At 37.6% G+C, this 19,995-nt stretch overlaps 2 protein-coding genes and 1 pseudogene across 2 annotated transcripts; all 3 read left to right on the forward strand.

The window, feature by feature from the left end:
• The first annotated feature begins 487 nt into the window (after nt 1–487).
• LOC116638643 lies at nt 488–1,403 on the forward strand (annotated as a pseudogene).
• Nucleotides 1,404–5,524: 4,121 nt separating this feature from the next.
• Nucleotides 5,525–7,340, forward strand: LOC116638644 (olfactory receptor 5D14). Its single transcript, XM_032414749.1, has 2 exons — nt 5,525–5,543; nt 6,346–7,340. Exons 1-2 carry the CDS (start codon nt 5,525–5,527, stop codon nt 7,338–7,340), a joined length of 1,014 nt encoding a protein of 337 aa, XP_032270640.1.
• Nucleotides 7,341–17,322: 9,982 nt separating this feature from the next.
• On the forward strand, nt 17,323–19,110 carry LOC116638876 (olfactory receptor 5D18-like). Its single transcript, XM_032415039.1, is given in 3 exon segments — nt 17,323–17,334; nt 18,188–18,644; nt 18,647–19,110. Coding segments are annotated over 3 exon segments (933 nt in total).
• Nucleotides 19,111–19,995: the final 885 nt, after the last annotated feature.

Raw genomic sequence — 19,995 nt, forward strand, 5'->3', positions numbered from 1 at the left:
TTCTTATGAGTTTCAGTTTGAACATCCTAACTCGAGAGGTATTATTGCCCCTAATGTTTTACTTCTGATCCATTATAAATCTGAGTGGTAAATTTATCTTCATTGTTATGTTAGTGCTCTGAAAAAGCACAGATCTTCAGAATGATGGAACTGACACATGTTTTCTACGACAGCATACAGTAGTTTTCTATCTGTCCCTAAACTTAATTTGTGTTCTGTCACTCAGGATCAACTTCCAAACCCAGCTCATCACTAATAAGCTGTGTAACCTCAAACAAGTTCCTTAACTTATACATGCCTCCCCATCCTTAAGTAAAATATGAGGCTACTTATTTTATAACTCACAGTGTTATTTGAAGATCTGAATCTATATATTTTAAAGTTTTAGCACAATGCCTGCCACATGGTAAATGTCATAGAAATGTGCTATCATTATTATCCTCGTTATTATTTTTATTTTATTTCAGATTTTTCTCCAACTGTGATCATGTTGTTCTCAGAAGGAAATCAGAGTATTGGAGCCACATTCACCCTGTTGGGCTTCTCAGAATACCCACACCTCCAGATTCCCCTGTTCCTGGTATTCCTGACCATCTACACAGTCACTGTGGTGGGCAACCTGGGCATGATCATGATCAGCAGGGTCAGTCCCCAACTCCACACGCCCATGTACTTTTTCCTCAGCCACCTGTCCTTTGTCGATTTCTGTTATTCCACCACAGTTACACCCAAACTGTTGGAGAACTTGGTGGTGGAAGACAGAGCCATCTCTTTCATAGGCTGCATCATGCAGTTCTTCTTGGCTTGTATATGTGCAGTGACAGAAACATTCATGTTGGCAGTGATGGCCTACGACCGATTTGTGGCCGTTTGTAACCCTCTGCTCTACACGGTTGTCATGTCCCAAAAGCTGTGTGCGTCATTGGTGTCAGGGCCCTACATATGGGGTATAGTCTCTCCCCTGACACTCACCTATTTTCTCCTGACATTATCCTTCTGTGGCTTACTCTGTCATTGTCTCCGTCTCCTGTTCTGACCCCTACATCAGCCAAGTGCTTTGTTTCATCATCACCATATTCAATGAGGTGAGCAGCCTGGTCATCATCCTCACTACTTATATTTTCATTTTTGTCACGGTCTTAAAAATGTCTTCTGCTGGTGGACGCCAAAAAGCCTTCTCCACTTGTGCCTCCCACCTGACTGCCATCACCATCTTCCATGGGACTATCCTGTTCCTTTATTGTGTACCCAACTCCCAAAACTCGTGGCTCATAGTCAAAGTACGTTCTTTATTTTATACAGTGGTGATTCCCATGCTGAACCCTCTGATCTATAGCCTCTGAAACAAAGATGTGAAGGAGTGTGTGAGGAAGTTAATAAATCACGTAATACAATTTTGTTGAAGATTTGTATTTACAAAAGAGATTTGATTTATTATATTGAGAATTGTTTGATGCTTCTAGTAGAGATGATGGATTCTAATCTTTTCATCAATTCACTGGATTAAAATCTCTTGTAATAAACCAGTTATTTGATCATTTGATTTCTATTCACTCCAAAGTTTAGTAAAAGAGCTATGAATCATATGTGAAGTAACATAGTGTTGCAGGTTGAATAGTGTCTCCCCAAATATCCATGTCTAACCAGAAGCTCAGAATGTGGCCTTATTTGAAAATAGGATCTTTGCAGATGTAATTAAGATAAGGATTGAGATGAGATCACACTGGATTAGGTGGGACCCTAAATCCAACAAGTGTGTCCATATACGAGACAGAAAAAAGGACACGCAGAGAAGGCTATGTGAAGATTGGTGTTTCTTTGCTACCAACCAGGGGGCTCTAGGTGGATGCAAAGAAGGATTCTCCCCTAGCAACATCAGAGGGAGCATGACTCTGCCAGCACCTTGATTTCAGGCTTCTGGTCTCAAGACCTATGAGGGAATGCATTTCCACTGGTTTAAGCCACCACATTTGTGGTAACTTACTGCAGCAATTCTAAGAAACTTATTTAACAGTAAATATCAGACCATAAAGTCCAAGTCTCTTGAATTGCATATTGGCAGGGCAAATCATTTTAAGAACAATCTTCAGTTCTACGAAACCAATGAGAATTTTAGGGTTATGGAGGAATTCTGTAAAGTGGTAACTAACTAGGAATGAAAATATGGAAAAATTAGCAATGACCCTGGAGGTGCTCTTTCTAAGACCTGGCCAATTTCTTTGCTCCTTCTTCCAAGAGCCTCTTGTACTTTTATTTAATACAGGAAGTGATGTGAAACATGATGACTTTGAATACCAAATAAAAATTATTTTACACAAATTTACAAAAGGATTATCAAGGTGACCAAAAACAAAACAAAAAAAAGTCAGTTATTTATCTCACATGTGTTACAATCTGATGTGTCAAAACTGATTTTTTAAATGCTAGCTACTAACACTGTGAATATTGTAATACATTTCAAGCATAGTTTGTTAATTCCTGTTTCGCTTTTAAAGGTTAATCTTTAGTTAATTACACATTTTGCCTGCTGGCGTAGCTTCATCTGCCAGACAAATACGGCAAGGTTGCAATTGTTTTGATTGAAATGTTCTCTAAAATTGATTATTCAGGGGCGCATGAGTGGTTCCATTGGTTAAGCAAGCATCTGCCTTCAGCTCAGGTCATGATCTCAGGGTCCCGGGATCCAGCCCCCTGTCGGGCTCCCTGTTCAGCAGGGGGTCTCCTTCTCCCTCTCCCTCTGCCCCTCCCTGGCTTGGCTCCTGCTCTCTCTTTCTCTTCCTCACTCTCTCTCTCAAGTAAATAAATAAAATCTTTAAAAAAAAAAAATAGGGGCACCTGGGTGGCTCAGTCGTTAAGCGTCTGCCTTCGGCTCAGGTCATGATCCCAGAATCCTGGGATCGAGCCCCGCATCGGGCTCCCTGCTCAGCAGGGATCCTGCTTCTCCGTCTCGCTCTGCCTCTCCCATACGCTTGTTCTCTCTCTCAATAAAATCTTTAAAAAAATAAAAAAAAAAATAAAATTGATTATTCATTTGTTGGTCTTAACCCAGTGATTGACTTAAAATCAAAATATTCTCTCTGTTTATTTCTTGCTAATCATGGTTTGTATCACACAAGGTTCCCAGGATATGCACTGGGCAGAGATGCAACATTGTTGCTCTACATCACTTTAGAAATTAAATGATAATCTCATCTCTAAGAGCAAGTGTGTTTATCTTAAATATGACTTTTTACTTCATCTTATGCTTTAAAAGTGACACAAACCTTTGTCTTACATCTGAAAGTAAACAATTATAAAATAAATAGGTGTCCTACTTTTAATTTTCCTCAGTTATAAAGTAGGGATTCCACATAACTTTACCATATTATTCTGACCAATTACTAATACACTATATATTGCACACTTTCCAGATAATACAGCTCAAGGTTTGTTCACTCTGGGAAATGAAACAACTTTCTGTTTTAATTCCACCAGGGAGGACTGTATGATTCTCTTTCTCCATGTGTGTGCAGTGTTGTGTTTTTAAAGGATACAAAATATATACACTCCCTCTTCCAAGACCTTTATGACAAAGTAACCATTATCAATCATTACCCTTAAGAATGTATTGATTTATTACATACGTTGTGTTACATTTGCTTGGGAATGGAGAAAGGATGAATTCTCTTTGGATTTAGGTAGTTTGTGAATAAAAGAGGAAAACAGGTGATCAGCAACCATGAAGAGAAAGGCAGAAAAAAAAATATATGAGTATATTCATTTACTTATTTTTAGTTTAGTGGAATATCTTGCCAAATCACCAGAATTTCCATTAAACCAAAGGTATCAAAACCAGGGATTTTCAAACTTTATTATTCATACAAATTATCTGGGGGTGCTGTAAAGTGCAGATTTTGGTGCAGTGGGCACGTAGGGGGCCTAAGATTCTGCATTTCTAATAGACATCCAAGTGATGCTGGTGATCCCAGCCATTGGACACAGACTCTGGGTAGCAAGACTTTAACCCAACAGATTTTATTTTAAATAAAGTTCAGCTGGTGTAGACTCATGTCTAACTGTGTATGGAGTCCATAGAGAGCCTATAGAATGAACTCCTTGTTTCTCTTTTCTTCCATTGACAACAATTTAAATAATTATTAAAATGATTTTGATTATGTTTAAAATAAAAATGATTTTAATTATGAAATTTTAATAATTGCACAAACTTTATAACAAGCACAATTTTGTAAATATATGAAACTTTTTAGTTAGAGAAATAAAGTTTTCATCACCCTTGTGGTCCTAATACACTCCCCTAAAATTCCTTTGAATCATTCAAATCTTTGCAGACAAAGTTTCTGAAAGAGCGAGCCAGGTGAGGAACAGTAGGATAGGAAGTCAGAAAGGCAGGAAACATGATCAAGCAGAGCTTTGTAGTACATTTTAAGAACTTTGGCTTTTATTTTGAGTGAAATGGAGAAACACCACAGGGGTTTACAAGAGTGATTTGGTCTAACTAAAATTTTTAAAAGAAAAACCCTGGCTGATGTTGAGAACAAGCTGTGAGATGAGAGAAAGGGTAGAAAAGGTAGAAAGCTGCAATTGAAGCTGCAATTTTTCCATGTAATTTCGAGGAAATTTTAGTCATTAAAAATTGTACACAACACCTGGCATTTCCTTAATTACCTGTTTTGATGCTTATGAAGAATGAGTTGCTCATGATTCTCCAGAGTTTGAGTCCCTAAGGCTACAGACTTAGATATAACAGCCTTGGTGGCCCAGTCACACTCAGCTTACTGAGAAACAGGGGGTGGTGACCTGTTTCTCTGTAGTAGGTAAGTTCATTCAGGTTTTCTATGAAATTGTGGGGTTATTATTTTCCTGATATGGTAACTAGGATCTTCTTTTATTTTACTTTTCATGTTAAATCACTGTAAATGCTATCCAATTGTGAACGATATTAAAGAAAGGTTAACATTCATGAAATATTTGGCTTTAAGTCAATTTCCAACCATTTTACAAAGAACAGAATTAACTTACCAGCTGGAAATGGATATTTATTCACATCCTCTTTAAATGCGCTGGAAATTGGTATATAACCTTTCATAAATGAGTTAATTCTGAGAGGACTCCTACCTGATAAATCTTGGGACCGTAGACTTATCTATACAATGCCTGGGCTATAAGAGAAGCTAACCCTTTGGATCTAAACCCTAATAAAGTGTACACTCCACTCAGAAGTCAAAAGGATGCATTGTCCTTCTGAACCGCTCAGGAGCTAATCTATTCAGTGAGAGAGGTAGCCTTTACTAAACAAAAGGTGTTAAAATGGGATTGCTATGCTGTTTTCCTAGATTTCTCTAACATTTTGCTTTGACCTTATCTTCTTAAAGATTTTAATTGATTTGGTATACAGGCAAAGTATAGTATGTATGTTTTGGGACAAGCATTGCACATTTTTTCATACTCTTTCACTCATTTATGCATTTATGTGCAAACATTTACTATCAGTTATGTACATGTTACATTACTAGCTAATGTGTGGATGTACACACCGCAATATGGTATAATTATTTCCCTTTTTTAAGATTTTATTTATTTATTTACTTGAGGGAGAGAGAGATGAGAGAGAGAGAGAGAGAAGGAGCAGTGGGGGGCGGAGGGAGAAGCAGACTCCCCGCTGAGCAGGGAGCCTGATGCGGGACTAGATCCCAGGACTCCAGGATCATGAGTTGAGTTGAAGGCATAAGTTTAACCAACTGAGCCACCCAGGCACCCCTGGTAATTTCTTTCTTTCTTTCTTTCTTTTCTTTCTTTTCTTTCTTTCTTTCTTTCTTCTTCCTTCCTTCCTTCTTTCTTTCTTTCTTCTTTCTTTTTTTTCTGTGTGTGTGTGTGTGTGAGAAAGAGAGAGAGAGAGTAAAGTGATAGAAGTTTATTACATGAAGATACAGAAAAAGCTCTCAAGAGTGAGAGGGGTCCCGGCAGGGTTGCCAATGAGGGCCTTTAGGGTTGGTCTTTTATAGAAAGCTAACCAGGGAACTTAAATCATTTAACATCTCTATTGATAACATCTTCAATGGCTTACTTCCTTTTTAGGGGCTGGTTATTCTTTGTTGGTCACAGGTGATTATCATAAAGACACCCACCCCACAGCCTAGGGCAAGATGCACAAAGTGCAGTGGAAATGCAAAGACATTTCAGAGACTCAGCTCAGGGACTAGGTTATGTGCATAGCAGTTATCTGCATGAGGCATGTTCTGTATGGAAGAAACTAAGACTGATAACTCTTGCCTCTCTTTTTTTTTTTGTCTACCATAAAGCATCATGCATATTTGTCACTAACTCCATAAAGCTTCTCTTTGACAGAAACAACTTCTTCCCATACCCCGCCCCCCTCACCTCCTTTCGAGGACACTGTGGTAATGGTGGTAAGAAATCTGAGTGTGGAGACAACCTTTGCCCTCTTGGGCTTCACAGATTACCCAGAGCTTCAGATTCCTCTCTTCCTCGTGTTTCTGATCATGTACATTATCACCGTGGTAAGAAATCTTGGGATGATAGTAATCATCAAGATTAACCCCAAATTTCACACTCCCATGTACTTTTTCCTCAGCCACCTTTCTTTGGTTGATTTTTGTTACTCTTCCATCGTGACTCCCAAGCTGCTTGAGAACCTGGTCATGGCGGATAAAAGCATCTTCTACTTTAGCTGCATGTTGCAGTACTTCCTGTCCTGTACCGCTGTGGTGACAGAATCCTTCCTGCTGGCGGTGATGGCCTATGACCGCTTTGTGGCCATCTGCAACCCTCTGCTTCATACAGTGGTCATGTCGCAGAGGCTCTGTGCCCTGCTGGTGTCTGGCTCATATCTCTGGGGTATGTTTGGTCCCTTGGTACTCCTCTGCTATGCTCTCCAGCTAAACTTTTCTGGACATAACATAATCAACCATTTTTTCTGTGAATATACTGCTCTCATTGCTGTCTCGAGCTCAGACATACTCATTCCCCACCTGTTGCTTTTTGGCTTTGCCACTTTCAATAAAGTGAGCACACTGCTCATCATCCTCACTCCGTACATTTTTATTTTCGTGACTGTACTAAAGATCCATTCTGCCAGCGGGTGTCGAAAAGCCTTCTCCACCTGTGCCTCCCACCTGACCACCATCACCATCTTCCACGGGACCATCCTTTCCCTCTACTGTGTGCCCAACTCCAAGAACTCCAGGCAAACTGTCAAAGTGGCCTCTGTATTTTACACAGTCGTCAACCCTATGCTGAACCTTCTGATCTACAGCCTGAGGAATAAAGATATGAAGGATGTCCTCCGGAAACTAATAGACACAAAAGTCCCATTCCACTGAACTAATCTCAACAGATGTTTTTAATCCCAGAGAACAATGGGAACAGAGCCTTATAAAACCTTTAACATATGTGTGCATGAGGTTTTTATATATGACTTTAATGTTAATATATTGTGAATTGGTAAACTCAAATCCCCTGAAGATGCAAGTTAACTCTGGGATGAATTCCATAGGATTTTGATCCATAAAGCCTCTATTTCTTCAAATTGTCTAAAAACAAACACATAAAATATTACAAAGCCCAAGAGATGGTTCAGTGTGGGGAATAAAGTTACTGAAGGATCATGTTAACTCACCATAGAAAAGGTCTTTCTGATTTATTACTGCATATGAAGACAAGTTACTTGCCTTTAAAGTTATGTGTGTTGTAGTCACTAAAGCATTGTCTTTGTTGGGAGATGCAGATGGACATGCTGTGTGATAAGAGGAGAGGGTGATGATTCTTTTCTGACACTATTCTTTGGGCTCTATGTATTCTATGAATGGATGGTCTTATCTTCAAACAGCTTATGCTGAGAAGGACACAGGGCAAGGACAATTACACCTGTTGTGTAGATAATGACACAGAGTTTCAAGAAACTAGTCTGGAAGTGACTGAAATGATTGATCTCTGATCAAAGGGTCTCAACTCTGTTGACTATAAATCTAGTGTTCCTTTCATGATAGTATCAAGGCTATTAGTCTGAGAGGTCACGGAAGTTAGTTTTGTCCTAGATTTTCTGTGACAATCTGTGGAGTCATTTCAATATTCTTACATTATGCTTGAATAGGATTACTCAGAAGGCTGCATTCCCAGTATTATCAAGTCTGGAAATCTCTACAAGCATTATCTAGTCTAGCTCATATGTATTAGGCCTGGGATGAAGGCAATATATGTTCTATTTGGGGATACCAAGGAATCATATTTCAAAGTTTCTGTTCTAATGGTTTATATGAATGACTAAACAAGCACAAATATCTGGTAACAAACACCTTAAAAATTCAATTAAATTGTTTTATTTAATTTTATTTTATTATTTTATGTTAGTCACCATACAATACATTATTAGTTTTTGATGTGGTGATCCATGATTCATGGTTTTCGTATAACACCCAGTGCTCCATGCAGTACGTGCCCTTCCTTAATACCCATCACCAGGCTAACCCATCCCCCCATCCCCCTCCCCTTTGAAACCCTCAGTTTGTTTCCCAGAGTCCATAGTCTCTCATGGTTCATCTCTCCCTCTGATTTCCCACCCTTCATTTTTCCCTTCCTTCTCCTAATGTCCTCCATGCTATTCCTTATGTTCAATTAAATTGTAATAGGAAGGCTAACCTTATTTTAAATTTAAAGTCATTGTTATTAAATACAGCATCATACTGAGACAAATAGAGAACCTTATGAGAAAGAAGATAAGACTAGATCCCTTCGTTATTTCACACACCAAAAGAGAGTTCTAAAAGCAAGTTTAAAACTTGGATTACATGAATATACAAAACTTCTTGACAAAACAACACAAAAGAAATTAAAATGACAAATGAAAAGCTGAGAAAAAGTCACTACTTATACCACATATAGTAGAGAAGAAAATGACAATCTTATAGGAAAATAGACATAAAATAGAATTAAGTAGTCTATATAAAAGGAATAAAAATAGCCTTTAAACTTTGAAGAATTTTTCAAGCTGACTCAAAATAATAGAAATACAAATGAAATCTGCTCTGAACTATCACTTCTCAGCTATCAGAATGATAAAAATCCTAAAGTTTAATGACGTATCCTGTCGGTCAATCTGCAGAGAAATAGACATTTTATACATCGGGGTCAGGAAGATCACATGTTTCATGTGATAGGAGCTACTAGCAACCTTACATACACATTCATCCTCTTTCAACGTTCATGGTTCTAGGAATCAGTCCCAAAGACAGAGTAGCAGAAGAACTATACGTAACATACTCACTAGCATTATTTATAATAACAACAGACTGGATGCATTCCAACATAAAGGTGGTTGAATAACCTATGAGTCACAATAAAAAGTATCTGGTCATGAAAATGGGAAGAGGAAGGTTTCTATTTATTGCTGTGGAGGACATTTTCCATGTTCTCCAGTACAGTTTTTTTAAGTGAATAAAGACAAGATGTAGAAAAGTTTTTCTAGTATGGTAACTTGTGTGAAAGAAGAGGGAAAGGAAACAAAATTAATAAGGATAGGAAGAGATGGAAGGAAACTCTTAGGAATGTACCTTATAATAAAGCTTTGATTTAGGGGAAATTTGATAGTGGACATATTTTAAAAGACATACATTTAGGTCAAAATGTAAAAATAAACCTTTAAAACTTGAAAACAGATAATAACGAATCTGTTTATAATGTTGGAAACATGATCACACGGTGTAAAACATTTTCTCTAAAGGACAGCACTTTGAGTATACCTTCTCATCATGCAATGTTTATTTTAGTATAAATAAATAACTATTAAAATGCCATTGAAACTAAGGTTATCAGCATGAAAGAAAAATTACAGCTCTAGAGTAAGAAAAGGTAAGTAAAAAATTTTCATCTTAATTTGAATTAGAAATCTAGTTTGAAACTATTTCTTATTTGCTCGTCTAAATAATACCACTAATAATGACAACCCAGTAGCAATGTATATCCTTATTCCCCAAATTTCTCTGGAAGGAAATATTTGCTTTCTAAACAGAATTGGAGTTTTTCTGGACAAATAGCTGATCTGAAGTCTGAGGTAGAGATTTAATGAACTTTGAGCAACTTGATTTTCCAGAAATCAAGAACAGTATTTTTTTAAAGATTTATTTATTTGACAGAAAGACACAGCAAGAGAGGGAACACAAGCAGGGAGAGTGGGAGAAAGAGAAGCAGGCTTCCCGCCAAACAGGGAGCCCAATGTGGGGCCCGATCCCAGGACCCTGGGACCATGACCTGAGCCGAAGGCAGACGCTTAACGACAGAGCCACCTAGGCACCCCAAGAAAGCAAAAATAGTATTAACAGCTAGTCAGATCATTTCAAAGAGACATAGGAAGCAATTTGAAATGGCTCCAACTAGCTTATAGTTGACATACAAATGAATATAGACTGCAATTAATTTAAAGGCATCAAATATGTTTAAGTCTAAAAATTTAAATCTAGATACTTTTAAAAAAGAAAAACAGAGTCATTGGTTACCATTAAAGGTTGCTGGGGATTTCAAGGCGTTACTCTTAAAACTGGTAAATAAAGGAGATAAATATTTATTCTGTCTTTCCTTTATGAATTGTATTTCAGGGTTACCTAGTGGTTTATGAGGGGGAAATTCAGAAAGAATAAAAGCAGAAAATAAGATGGAATTAGAAAATCACTATTTCTGATCTCCAAAAAAAAAAATGGATCAAGGCAATGGCTTCAATAAGTATTAAAATCATTAAGCAAAATGTTGGTGGGAAACGCTAAAATGAAGTAATCTAGCTGACACTACCTGAATTCACAGATCACACTGAAGATCACTAGAAGCCAGACAATCAAGTTAACATGTGCTTTGCCATTTGATGCAATAGGAATAGTCAAAACCACATATGAATTCTTGCCTAAAAGAAGCTACAAGAGTGACCCGGAACTAGTAAGATTTCTTGGTGTATCAGTTTAAAAGAACTGGAGCAGGAACAAGTCAAGGGACACCAAACAAAGCAGTAAGCCAAAGGCAGGACATGCAGCATTCCATAAATGGTCCAATTTTTCCACAAAATTACCTGAACACACATACATGTGGGTACACACGTGCACATGTGCCTGAACACACACACACACACACACACACACACAGAACTGTTACATAATATATGGAACATAATGTTACATAATACACTGAATGTTTTCATAAGAAAGGAAACTCAGTTATAACAACCAAATCTGTGTGGAATTTTTAAGAGTATATTTTTGTTCGGCACTATTTTGGCATGGCTACACATTTTTGTTTCCTTGAATATTTCCAAAAGATTTAAAGTTTTAAAATTACACAGACAAGTCTTTTTTTAAGTTTTATTGTCTCAGATTATTTCTGCAGACCCGAAATTTTCAATGGTAATTTCTTAATGAAAATGTACTACAAAAGTATTCCACTAATGTCATACAATATTTTGTTATTGTTCTAAGAAATACCAATGTAGTGGCATAAACAGGGCTTTAAAGGACACCCACAGATATACCCAAGTAGGATTCCTTCTTTTCTTTTTGCCATAAATAATGTCACCCTGAAATATCCAAGTTATAATTTTGCAAGCAGGTTTAGATAGCAGAGAACATCACCTCAACTGCAGAATTATTGAGATGCATAATAAAATTGAATGTCTATTTTTTTCAAGTTTTTATTTTAATTCCACTTAGTTAACATACAGTGTAATATAAGTTTCAGGTGTAGAATTTAGTGATTCCACACTTACATACACTACTCGTTGCTCATGACAAGTGCACTCATGAACACTCATCACTTATTTACACCCTCCCCAGTAACCCTGTTTGTTCTCTATAGTTAAGAGTCTGTTTCCTGGTTTGCTTCTTTCCCCCCACCTATGTTCCTCTGTTTTGTTTCTTAAATTCCACATATGAATGAAATCATATGGTATTTGTCTTTCTCTGGCTGACTTACTTTGCTTAGCATAATACCCTCTAGCTCCAACCATGTTAGGTGTTGGTGAGGATGCAGAGAAAGGGGAATCCTCTCACGCTTGATAGGAATACAAACTGGTGCAGCCACTCTGGAAAACAGTATGCAGGTTCCCTCAAAAAGCCAAAAATAAAACTACCCTATGATCCAGCAATGGCATTACTAGGTATTTATCCAAAGGATACAAAAATATTGATTTGAAGGGATACATGCACCCCGATGTTTATAGCAGCATTATCAATAATAGCCAAATTATAGAAAGAATGTAAATGTCCATTGATTGAATGGATGAAGAAGATGTGGTATATACACAACTCTATGGTCAACTAATCTTCAACAAAGCAGGAAAGAATATCCAAAGGTAAAAAAGACAGTCTTTTTAATAAATGGGGTTGGAAAAACTGAGCAGCCACATGCAGAAGAATGAAGCTGGACCACTTTCTTATACCATACACAAAAACAAATTCAGAATGGATGAAAGACTGGGGCACCTGGGTGGCTCAGTCGTTAAGCATCTGCCTTCCCCTCGGGTCATGATCTCAGGGTCCTGGGATCGAGCCCCGCATCGGGCTCCCTGCTCAGAGGGGAGCCTGCTTCTTCCTCTCCCACTCCCCCTGCTTGTGTTCCCTCTCTGTCAAATAAATAAATCTTAAAAAAAAGAAAAAAAATGGATGAAAGACCTAAATGTGAGCCAGGAATCTATCAAAATCCTAGAGGAGAACACAGGCAGCAAACTCCGTGACCTTGGCTGCAGCAACTTCTTGCTAGACACATGGCTGGAGACAAGGGAAACAAAAGCAAAAGTGAACTATTGAGACATCATTAAGATAAATCTTGCACACACTGAAGGACAAAATCAATAAAACTAAAAGGCAGCCTATGGAATGGGAGACGATATTTGCAAATGACATATCTGACAAAGGGTTAGTATCCAATATCTATAAAGAACTTATCAAACTCAATAACCATAGAACAAATAATCTAGTTAAGAAATGGGCAGAAGACATGAATAGACATTTTTCCAAAGAAGACATACAAATGACCAACAGACACATGAAAAAATGTTCCACATCACTCATCATCAGGGAAATACATACATACATATATATATATATATATTTTATATATATATATATATAAAATTTTACTATGCTGTACATGATCTTGAAAATTTCAAGATTTCTGTTATAATAAACCTGACTAAAGATAGGAAGTTCAGTGGAGCGGACATTTGTTTTGGTTTGGCTATGTTTTGTTTTATTTTGACTGCAGTTTCAATAATCACTTCTGAAACATTCTTATCATTCTTTGTGTACTATCTCTTCTCTGCACTGAAATTCCTCATAGTTCTGGTAGTTTGGCTCTATTCCCAGTTCCTTTGGAAAGTCATATTTATTTATTTATTTATTTATTTAATTTTTTAAAAAGATTTTATTTATTTATTTGAGACAGAGAGAGAGCACATGAGAGGGGCGAGGGTCAGAGGGAGAAGCAGACTCCCTACTCAGCAGGGAGCCCAATGCGGGACTCGATCCTGGGACTCCAGGATCATGACCTGAGCTGAAGGCAGTCGCTTAACCAACTGAGCCACCCAGGCGCCCTGGAAAGTCATATTTATTATTCAATAAAGATTCATGATACGCCGACTTTATGCTAGTCATTCACCTAGGAGCTTGGAATATATTAGTGAGCAAAGCAGTGAATGGTCTCTGCTTTCCTGGAATTTTTATCTTAGCAGGGGAAAACAAGCAACATACAATGAAAGAAATAAGGGTTAAAATATATTTGAACCATATGAAGTACTTTAAACACTCAACTGGGTAGTAAAGTAGCTCCTGCAGGAAAACAGTAAGTCCATGGAAGGTTTCACTGAAAAGGTACATTTGAACAAAAACTTAAAGGAAAGCATTTCAGCATACAGGAAACATGAGTAGAAAAGACCATAGAGAATGAGTAGGTAATATTTTTTTTTTGAAAAACAAAAAGCAAGGGAAAAAAGCAAGGAGGTCAGTCTAGCTGGAGGAAGAAGAGATGGGAAAGAGTAATAGAATAGGACAAGATTTCAAAGGGACTAGATCGTTTTCTCAACTTGATGTTTAATTTTGTAAGTATTTCTGCTTTAACTCTCAATGAATCATAGTGACCTAAAAGTTGGATCTTCACACTTCTGCAGCAGGGTCAGAGTGGATGGTAGGGAGGAAGAGGGTTATGCCCAGCATATGGTAGTCACTCAGTATTTGATAAGGATGATTTTTATAATTCCATAATATTGATAATTGTAGGAAGGTATGGGAGTAATCAGGGGTTGAGGAGGTGATTTTAAAATATAAATTTTGGGGGCACCTGGGTGGCTTAGTCAGTTAAGTGTCTGTCTTCGGCTCAGGTCATGATCTCAGGGTCCTGGGATTGAGCCCCATGTAGGGCTCTCTGCTTATTGGGAAGTCTGCTTCTCCCTCTCACTCTCCCTCTGTGTTTTCCCTTTCTCTTTCTCTCTCAAATACATAAATAAAAAATCTTTTAAAAACAAAAAATAAATTAAATAAAATATAAATTTTTATATAAAATGCTCCCAACGCTGCTCCAGGTTTTCAAGAATTACATCAGAGAAAGGTGATTAATTTTAATTGTTTATTTCATGACCTCAAGAGAATGGGGCAAGACATTATCCCTAGAGTTCATGTCCCAAAGGTTATGCTATAGATATAAGAATATATCCATCAGTCCCAACCAGGAGAGGGCCTACCTTTGCCATCAGCAGGTTTGTTTTTAGATTCTAGAGACAGGTTGATATTAACTTCAGTGTAGGGTATCTATAAAACAACACGGGAGGGGGGAACTTACCCTTTAGATCTAGACAGTTCTTGAGAAATATTTAGTCAGTGCAAAAGTAACATATCTGAATATGCAAGGAAGATAAAGTGCATTTATTCACACAGTTTTGTATTAGAGGACCTGGCTCAGATGAACAAAGGGTACCTGGAGTGAGAGAACAGAAGAGGTCTGAAAATGTTGGGGATGTGCATTGTCTTTTTTCTATAAATTATTGAATAAATAGGCAAGGTAGAATAGAGAAAATTTAAATAAAATGAAGCTAACAGAGTTGGAACAGACTCTCTTGTGAAAAAAATTGAAAGGGACGAGCTTCGATTAAGATTATAAAACAGGAAACACATGTGTCTAAGCAAAAATTACAACAAAATGGGGAAAACATAGGTAAGAAGATTACAGCTGTCATATTTCTTAGATTCAATGATAGAGAAAATTTTTACCAACAATTTAATGATAGCATTTGGGATGCAAGGACCATCACATTAAATGTTACATTAGTTTAAAATAAATTCTTAAATGCTTTAGATAAGTTAAATATTGTATTAAGCAAAAAATGTGATAATTAGAATGTCTGGCTTCATGATGGATTGTCTTTTGAGGTTGTCTTTAGTACTCAGATGTGTGGGTGTGGGGAAGAGAGGGTCATTGAGTTCTCAGTCTCGAGTATGATCTGACATCTTTATTGATGGGCCATCTAAAACTATTTCTTGGGTTGTGGGACCAGAGATAACCTTACCAGAGAGATGATTAAGAGTTTCCTGCTATGGGGCGCCTGGGAGGCTCGGTCAATTAATCATCTGACTCTTGATTTCAGCTCAGGTCATGATCTCAGGGTCCTGGGATCCAGCCCTTCGTTGGACTCCACACTTAGCACTGAGTCTGCTTCTCCCTCTCCCTCTGCTCCTCCCCTCCCCCTGCCTCTCAAATAAATAAATAATATCTTAAAAAAAAAAAGACTTTCCTGGTATGGTAAGATTTCAGAGGTGTTGGGCACCTACTGGAGAAATATGATGATTCTTTTGTATTACTATTTTCTCCTAAAATGTCTTTATAGTGCATTACTACCTCAAGTTTTTTAATCTTTCTTCTTACAGATAATACTGGGACAGAATGAATATCCTCCACGTCTTGAAGGGAGAGGAGATGTGACGAGAGAGGGAGAGAGAGAGAGAGTCCTAGGCAAGGAAAGTTCCTAAGTCTGTCTTTACTACACTTAGTTATTTCTGGGAGAGAACATTTCCCTAAATCCCGTTCTCATTTCATCTTGATGCTGCTTTCTAATGGAGCTCTGTGGTCTGTAGACTGTCAGCAGACTCTCTCCCATAGGTCCAGATATGGTATGATCATTAATAAAGGAAATATCTTAGTATCTAGACCTAGAACATGGGTCAAGGAATGGACACATGGCTGGGATTCCAATCAGGGCTCTAGTCCCAGATGTGTAGATTGGTCCTTATTCGCATGTCATTGGGGAAGTCAAGATTTCTCCAGCTTCTGTTTTGTCACCTCTAGAATAAGGAAGTAGACATGATTATCTTTATCATCTATTCTAATTGCATTATTCATCAAGCAATGTGGAAGGATTGACAGGAGCTCACTAGTTGAGAGGATTACTCTGAAAAAAACCTAAGATTTATTTTGATATCAGATTTACTGAGTCAGAAAGAAAAAGATTAAAGTGTTATATGAAATTAATAATAAAGGCACAAATATAAAGTGTTAGGGGTGTTTATTTTTATTTTTTATTTAAGTTCAATTAACCAACAGATAGTACATCATTAGTTTTTGATGTAGTGTTCAATGATTCATTAGCTGCTTAACACCCAGTGCTCATCAGATCACCTGCCCTCCTTAATGCCCATCTCCCCACCCTCCTCTCTTCTGCAACCCTCAGTTTGTTTCCCGGAGTCCAGAGTCTCTCATGGTTTTTCTCTCTCTCTGATTTCTTCCCTTTCAATTTTCCCTCCCTTCCCCTGTGGTCTTCTGTGCTAGTCCTTATGTTCCACATATGAGTGAAACCATATGATAATTGTCTTTCTCTGCTTGACTTATTTCACTTAGCATAATCCCCTCCAGTTCCATCCATGTTGATGCAAATGGTAGGTATTCATCCTTTCTGTTGACTGAGTTATATTCCATTGTATATATGAACCACATCTTCTTTATTCATCTGTTGAAGGACATCTCAGCTCCTTACACAGTTTGACTAATGTGGATATTGCTATGAACATTGGGGTGCATGTGCCCTTTCTTTTCACGTCTATATCTTTGGGGTAAATACCTAGTAGTGCAATTGCTGGGTTGTAGCATAGATCTATTTTTAACATCTTGAGGAAACTCCATACTGTTTTCCAGAGTGACTGTATCAGCTTGCATTCCCACCAACAGTGTTAGAGGGTTCCCCTTTCTCCACATCCTCTCCAACATTTGTTGTTCCCTGTCTTGTTAATTTTAGCCATTCTAACTGGTGTAAGGTGATATCTCATTGTGGTTTTGATTTGTCTTTCCCTGATGGCAAGTGATGTGGAGCACTTTTTCATGGGTCTGTTAGCCATTTGTACGTCTTCTTTGGAGAAGTGTCTTTTCATGTCTTCTGCCCATTTCTTGAATGGATTATTTGTTTTTTGGGTGTTGAGTTTGAGAAGTTCTTTATAGATCTTGGATACTAGCCCTTTATCTGAAATGTCATTTGTAAATATCTTCTCCCATGGTGTGGGTTGCCTTTTAGTTTTGTTGGCTGTTTTCTTTGCTGTGCAGAAGCTTCTTATCTTGATGAAATCCCAATAGTTCATTTTTTCTTTTGTTTCCCTTGCCTTTAGGACATGTGTCTTGCAAGAAGTTTCTGTGGCCAAGGTCAAAGAGGGTGTTTATTCTTAATGCCACAGTATGAACCTGTGATGTAAAAATTAATTTGTTTGGAAATTTCTCATTTCTGTACTGATTAGAGGACTGACATAATCAGTCATCATATTATGCTAGCCATATCTTTGTATGAACTTATAATGTTCAAGAGGAATTGAAAGTGTTATAGGAAGATTTGATTTAAAATAACCATAAATCCCTTTATCTCATATTCTTATTTGTAAATATTAAACATTACAGTTAAGAACTTATAAGTTTTTAAGTCCATAATTGTATTGCTTTTTTACTTAAAGAAAATTTTAAAAATGATTTTCATGTTTTAAAATCTTAGACATTTGCATATCTTCATAATAAACACATAGCATAGAGAAATTATGAAAAGATATTTTGCTTCCTCTTCCAGTCTTGCTAAAGGGTAGCTAAACAAACTTCTCATAGCCTCACTCTCTTTAATATTTTTGTTTTCAGGACCGATTCAGATTCTGACAAACAAAAACCATCATGTTACTGTCAGAGAAATAAAAGTGGGGCTACATTCACTCTCTTGGGCTTCTCAGATTATCCAGAACTGCAAGTTCCCCTCTTCTTGACTTTTCTGGCCATCTATAGTGTCACTGTTGTAGGGAATATTGGGATGATAGTTATAATCAAGATTAACCTCAAATTGCACACCCCCATGTACTTCTTCCTCAGCCACCTCTTATTTGTAGATTTCTGCTACTCTTCCATCATTGCTCCCAAGGCCCTGGAAAACCTGGTTATAGAAGACAGAAGCATTTCATTTCCAGGATGTGTAGTACAATTCTTTTTCTTTTGTAACTTTGTGGTAACTGAATCCTTTTTATTAGCTGTGATGGCCTATGACCGCTTTGTGGCCATTTGCAACCCTCTGCCCTACACAGTTGCCATGTCCCAGAAACTCTGTGCCACGATGGTGGTCGGATCGTATACATGGGGAGTAGCATGGTCTTTGATACATGCTCTGCTATCAAATTATCTTTTCAGGGTTTCAACACAATCAATAACTTTTTCTGTGAGTTCTCTGCATTGCTCTCCCTGTCTTGCTCTGATACTTACATCAGTCAGTTGCTGCTTTTCATTTTTGCCACCTTTAATGAGGTCAGCACACCGCTCATCACTCTCTTGTCTTACGTATTTATCATTGTCACTATCCTCAAGATGCGTTCAGCCAGCGGCCGCCGCAAAGCCTTCTCCACCTGTGCCTCCCATCTGACCACCATCACCATCTTTCACGGGACCATCCTCTTCCTCTACTGTGTGCCTAACTCCAAAAACTCCAGGCACACAGTCAAAGTAGTGTTTGTGTTTTACACAGTGGTGATCCCCATGTTGAATTCCCTGATCTACAGTCTGAGAAATAAGGATGTCAAGGGTACAGTCAGCAAGTTAATGGACACTGAAGCCTTTTCTTTTTGAGCATGTTATTTTAGTAGCGTTTATCCCTGAAATGTTAGTAGCATTTATCCCTGAAATGTAAATAAAGTGTGCCCATAAAGGTTGATTGTAAAGATATCTTTAAAATTAATGAAGAGGTAATGTACAATGGGGTGGATTTTGATTCAAAGAGACTACCCTTGTCTCTTGCTTACTGGAAAAAAAAATCAGCAATCTCTCCTATCTTTGGTTTTTAATCTACAAAATTGTGGTAACATAAACTAGCTCCTAATCTGATTGTGAAGACTAAAAGATAATATAGATATCATTTGGAATACTTTGTATAATCTCAATAAACATTAATTTCATTCCCCTTTCTTATCACCCACCTGGAATAGACTAGGCTGTCAATAAACACATGAATTTATCTCGTAAAAGTACAAGTAGCAGTTAAAATGAGACACAGTCTTCATCTTCAAGGAATGCAAAATCCTGTGTTGACAGTAGGGCAGTGAAGAAAGAGGCCATTGTGTTTGAAAGAAAGAAAAGTTCAAGTCCATTTTAGGGTTTTAGAGTGGTGTACTTAAAAATACCTTCAGAAACTAGGTATTGTTTGAACTTGGCTTTGGATAACAGGATGGACAGAGTTTTAGGAGACAACAGGGTACGAGGGGTAGGTAAAAAAGACACCCAGAAACATGCCTCAAACTCAGGGAATTATCAGATGAATCAATCTTAGGAAGATGCATGTAAGTTAATGAAAATTTGAAAACTGATTATCTGTAACTAATTACATCCATGGAGTTCTTGAAATGTGTGATTATATGCAAGGACACAAACCCCAGGCAGTGGTTTGCACCCTACTGGTTTAGGAGGCATTCTACAGCACACCTGGGGGAAATCCTAGAGCCAATCCTGCTTAATGGC

Source organism: Phoca vitulina, unplaced genomic scaffold, assembly GCF_004348235.1.
Source record: "Phoca vitulina isolate PV1807 unplaced genomic scaffold, GSC_HSeal_1.0 scaffold16, whole genome shotgun sequence".
In the NCBI taxonomy this organism is placed as follows: Eukaryota; Metazoa; Chordata; class Mammalia; order Carnivora; family Phocidae; genus Phoca; species Phoca vitulina.